Below are 5,000 nucleotides of genomic sequence, written 5' to 3' on the forward strand. Positions count from 1 at the left end.
TTATTCTCTTGTTCTACAATTATTCTTTCGTCTACGTCTTTTTGTTTCAGTATCTCTTCCTCTCTCTTGTTTCTCTTTTCTTCGTTCTGTTCTCCCACTTCTCTTTCTGTCACTTCAAACTCCTTTTGTTTGTTTTCTTCTTCCTTTCTTCCACTATCTTCTTCAAACTTTCTTTTCGCCTCCTCCTTGCTGATTATTTGTTCTTCTTTGAGTTTTTTTTCTTCTTGTTTTCCCCTTAGCTCTTCGTCTGCTTTCTTTTTTTCCTCTTCCATTTTTCTCTTTCTTTCAGCTTCTTTAAGCTTGTCGTCTATCTCTCTTTGTTTCCTTTCCTCGTCCAGAACTTTCCTCTTCTCCTCTTCTTCCTTTTCCCGTTGTTTCTCTTCTCTAATTCTTTTCTCTTCCAGAAACTTTCTCTGTTTGGCTTCTTCTTCTTTCTTTTGCTTTTCCTCTTCTTTAATTCTTTTCTCTAATTCCAACTTTCTCTGTTTCTCTTCTGCTTCTTCTTTCTTTTGCTTTTCCTCTTCTCTAATTCTTTTCTCTTCCTCAACTTTTCTCTGCTTTTCCTCTTCCTTCCTCTTTCGTTTTTCCTCTTCTTTAGCCCTTTTCTCTTCCTCCCGTTTTCTCGCTTTCTCAGCTTCTTCGTCTTGCCTCTTTTTTTCATCCTCGAGCTTCTTTCTTGCAGCATCCTCTCTCAATTTCCTTTCCACTCTTTCAATACGATCTAACTCTTCTTGTCTCTTCTTCATTCTCTCCTGCTTTCTGGCTTCAAGCAGAGGTCGGTACTGTTTTCGTACCCTAAAATTGAAATGGTAATATTATTCTAAGAAAACTGTGGTAACCAATTCTGTAAATTAAAGGGAGATATGGAGTCTTATTTTTCACAATGTGCCCCTAAACAAACAAACAGATGCGATGTCAGTGTCTAATCTTCAAGAAGTAATATTGAGCTCTATTTTAGAAAATAATACATGCCCGCATTTCATTTGAACACTTAAGAATTCTGATAAAACAGCCATTAATTGGGAGTTGTGATTTGATTGATCAAGTTTCTAATACAGCATGATATTTTCACCAGAAACTTCACAATTTAACTAATACACATACTAGAAAACAACAATAAAAAATTAATATTAGACTTTAAATTCGTCAATTGGTGAAGTTTCTTTTATATATTTTACAGTAGAGTTGTCCTGTCTTGACCTTAATGGTTCTTTCGTTATCGAATGATCTCTGGCAGTATTTACGGTATAATTGGCTAATTTAGTGGGCTGTATTCTACAGTACAGCCCACCAAAATGTTAAGTTTGATGAAAAATTTCTAGCAAGTTTTTCATGTTGTTTACGTCAAATAAACTGTTTGAATTTTACAAGGAACTATTCAAAAAGCCAATGAGATTTATTAATTTTCCGATTTTCAGATTTTACACATGCAAACCATTTGGGCAGTTGAATGTTTGGTTTCCTTTCCCACGCACCTTACATTGTATTACCCAGAGAGATGTACTTATATTTAACATGTCTAGCTTCGTTTTCTGTGTCTGTACTGTACGTATTATCTTACAGATTCTCATTTTCCCCAATTGATTTATCAACAGAAAAGAAAATTGGTCCGCAACTTGCAGTATGAAAGTCGAACTTGGCAAGGTATTTATTAATTATTAATGTACATTATTTAAGAAATAGAAAACATGTACCGTGTTTCTATCGAGTTATAGAAACACGAGTGAAAGTTTGGGAGAACGAGAAATGCTGTAGGAATACGAGCGGCAAGCGAGTGTTTCCACAGCTTTTTCGAGTTCTCCCAAACTTTCACTCGTGTTTCTATAACTCGATAGAAACACGGAGTACATGTTTTCTATTTCTTTTAAAAAAACAATGCGACGAGAAAAAGGAAAACAAGTTGTTAACTCTAATCATCAAAATGTAAATTCTCTTTGCTCGCGCCATCACTACGTCAACAGCTCGTGCTAGTTCTGTGTCTCCATCGAGTTATAGAAACACGATTTTTAACCAATCAGCGCGCGTATTTTCTTAGGACTGTTTTCTAAATACCTATATCCTTGATAAAACTTTTGTATCTTGGTAGCTGCATGGACTCTTTTCATCTGTTGATATTGCGCTTCTTTTTGCTGCATTTGAAAAAATGTTAAGTCACGTTATTATTTTATCAAGTTTATTAGACTACAAGAACAAGAACATGTTCTAAGGGCAGAGTAGATCAAGTGCAAACAGGAAACTCAAAGACTGGGCAGGTGCAGGAGAAGGCTATTTCATGAGTAGCATCCAGATGTAGCAGGAAAGATGAAAGTATGTACATTAAGGCTGAAGGAACTACATGTACAGCTGTGCTGTATGGTGCATATAAGGAATTAAGAAATTAATTAATTAAGAAGAAGTGACAGCCAAAACAACTCTACTCAAATATGACACCAAGTCCAGGAAGCAAACTTGAGGCACTCCACTCTTAATTGTACCCTACCGTTCCCTCGAAAACGTTTATTATAATTATACCACATTTACACAATGTAACATAATTTGCATTTATAGATGATTTTCAGTCACGTGATGAGACGGCCATGTTGGTGCACAAAACAAAAGCAAATTATGGTTCACATTTTGCATTGTAATATAATTAGATACATTGTAGAGTCAAACTCCCAAAATACTTTTTTCTCTATTGTGAACTGTGCGCCAACATGGCTGCTGTGACGTCACGTGAAAACCATCTATGTAAAATGGAAAACCAGTAAAATTCTATTTAGCAATATTAAATGATTTTAAATTCCTTTGCCTTAAATTAAGTACCTGCGCTTCAATAAATGCCTCATTTTGTTTCTTCTTCTCTTCCTCTATTGCCCTTATCTCAATCTGTTTGACAAAAGACCCTCAATTAATTAACTCTTTGACTCCCAAGCTAGCACGAACTGGCCATACTTAGTATTTTACTCTGTCTAACGCCGGACGATTTTACTCGCCAATGGGGAACCCCCACGAGTCAATGAGTTAAGAGATTACCAAATACAGCAGTAACAAATACAGTAAGTTTACTATTAAAAGGTAAAATCACTTTATTTAACATCGGTAGTTCCTTCAGCTATGAGGCTGGTATCGATGGAAGCCGACGGTGCGCCCTTTATCTCCCTCCCTCTGTCAGTGCTCCGTTTTACGGGTATTTAAAGCTATAGCTACACGGATCAGAGGAAAGTCAAAACAGACGTTTAAGTCACCGAGGATCGAACTGGGGACCCCTTGCTCCGAATGCCGCGCACTAGCCAACTGAGCCACAACTGCTCCTGCAACATTGTAATGGTACAAATCGGGAACTTGCCACAACTCCAGAATAACCTTCTCCCAAATTGATGAGCTTGGGAACTGGTTTTGATACATGTAGTCAGCAGGGATCATCACAGCTACATGTATGTGTTTTTAATTAGAAGCAGCAAAATGCCTGCACATTTCAGAAATTACAACCCTGACCTCTGCCATACTGGTGCAGTCCTTCTCAATAATTTGGGCCATCAAGCTATTAAACTGCGAGCTGGTCACTTTGTACTGTAAGCTCACAATAAATAATTACTCTTTGAACTAGAGAGAGAGAGCTAAGTTTTGAAATGATCATGAATCGCAGCAGCACTGAAATGAAAGGGTGAACTATTTAGGCTCTGACCACTGTGTTACCAGGGCAGTGCAGTTACAGTGTACTGTACATGTACAGTACAGAAAAATGCAATGTCGCATAAAGAACAGCTTGATGGCAAAAAACTTGGTGAAGTACTTCCTCTAACTACAAACACTTTAGGGCTTTTCTCAGTTACATGTACAAACAATCAGTGACAAACAGCTAACAGAAGATGCTGCTGATGTTGGATATGAACATCATTCTGCTTAATACACAAGTTGACTGTGTACATTCCACCTCCAATTGTTGACAAATTTATCAAGTAAGCATACAGAACGAATTTCATGATCTTCGATTAATTAATCTTACATTACATCTTGTTTACAGTGTGCTGTATAATAAACAGCAGTAAACTACTCTGCTTTCGGTCAATGACCAAATCGTGTTTGAAGAAAAAGCACAGGGCTACCGTTTCAAGGACAAGCGAATTTACTGTGTTAAACTTGCATGTTAAAACACAAAGGTCTACTGAGGTTATTAAACAGACCATTAACAAAAGGCACAAACACGCTACTCCACTTCTTTGTTTTTTTTTTCTTGCATATGCATACACTAAGCATGTTAGACAAGTACCATGCGAATGTGTTAGGACCGTGCTGTTTTCCCATGGAGGGTCACATGCAGTACTTCTGCAGTGATCAAATTACATGTACAAAATCAGTATGTCGAGGTGAACAATCACACAATGCTGCCAAGAAAAACGGAGCTTTTTGCATACACTAATTCTAGGAAACCAAAAGAAATCCAGCCAAAAATACTATATATACAATGTACATGTAGATCACTTATAATTATTCTCTACAGGCCTGGAGCCCTTAAATTACTATATTTGAACTGCAGGGAGAAAATTGCTACATGCAAGTCTTGAAATGACCATTAATAGCAGCATTAAAATTAAAGGGTGAGATTTTCAGGCTCGTGTTACAAGTGCAGTGCAGGTAGCCTGATGCACTACAGGGCAAGGGATATATCCTTGGAAACCCTAGAACTGAACACCAACCTAGCCGGTGGCAGAAAAAAGGCAATGTCACATAAAGAACAGCTTAATTGGAAATAAACTTAACGTAGTTGGTGAAATGTGGTACTTCCTCAAAGACGAGCACAAACACAAAGAGCTTTTCTCAGTTACACTGTACTGGTAGGCATTGCAGCATGAGCAGCAACCCCCCAAGAATACAAGGAATAAAAGGAGTCCACCCCCAGACATGACTTGTATATCCTGAGAAGAGAAGAGAAACCACTTGCCTGAGTAGTTTGAGGTTGGGTTTACCAGATTGAAAAATACTGGATCACTTTTCTGCATTTTCAGAGGCAATACTAC

The 5,000-nt window shown here is 37.5% G+C and overlaps 1 protein-coding gene across 3 annotated transcripts in view; it reads right to left on the reverse strand.

Moving 5' to 3' along the window:
* LOC137970981 (leucine-rich repeat and IQ domain-containing protein 1-like) overlaps positions 1–5,000 on the reverse strand; it is a 34,036-nt gene that overhangs the window by 19,293 nt on the left and 9,743 nt on the right. For all 3 annotated transcript variants that reach the window (XM_068817673.1, XM_068817672.1, XM_068817671.1), the window contains exons 7-9: positions 2,806–2,868; positions 2,053–2,129; positions 1–795 (exon numbers count right to left, since the gene is read on the reverse strand). The exon at positions 1–795 is cut by the window's left edge and continues 198 nt beyond it. In XM_068817673.1, the coding sequence (XP_068673774.1) occupies positions 1–795; positions 2,053–2,129; positions 2,806–2,868 (935 nt within the window). The remainder of the gene's footprint in view (positions 796–2,052; positions 2,130–2,805; positions 2,869–5,000) is intronic.

The sequence above is a fragment of the Montipora foliosa genome, chromosome 9 (genome assembly GCF_036669935.1).
Source record: "Montipora foliosa isolate CH-2021 chromosome 9, ASM3666993v2, whole genome shotgun sequence".
In the NCBI taxonomy this organism is placed as follows: domain Eukaryota; kingdom Metazoa; phylum Cnidaria; class Anthozoa; order Scleractinia; family Acroporidae; genus Montipora; species Montipora foliosa.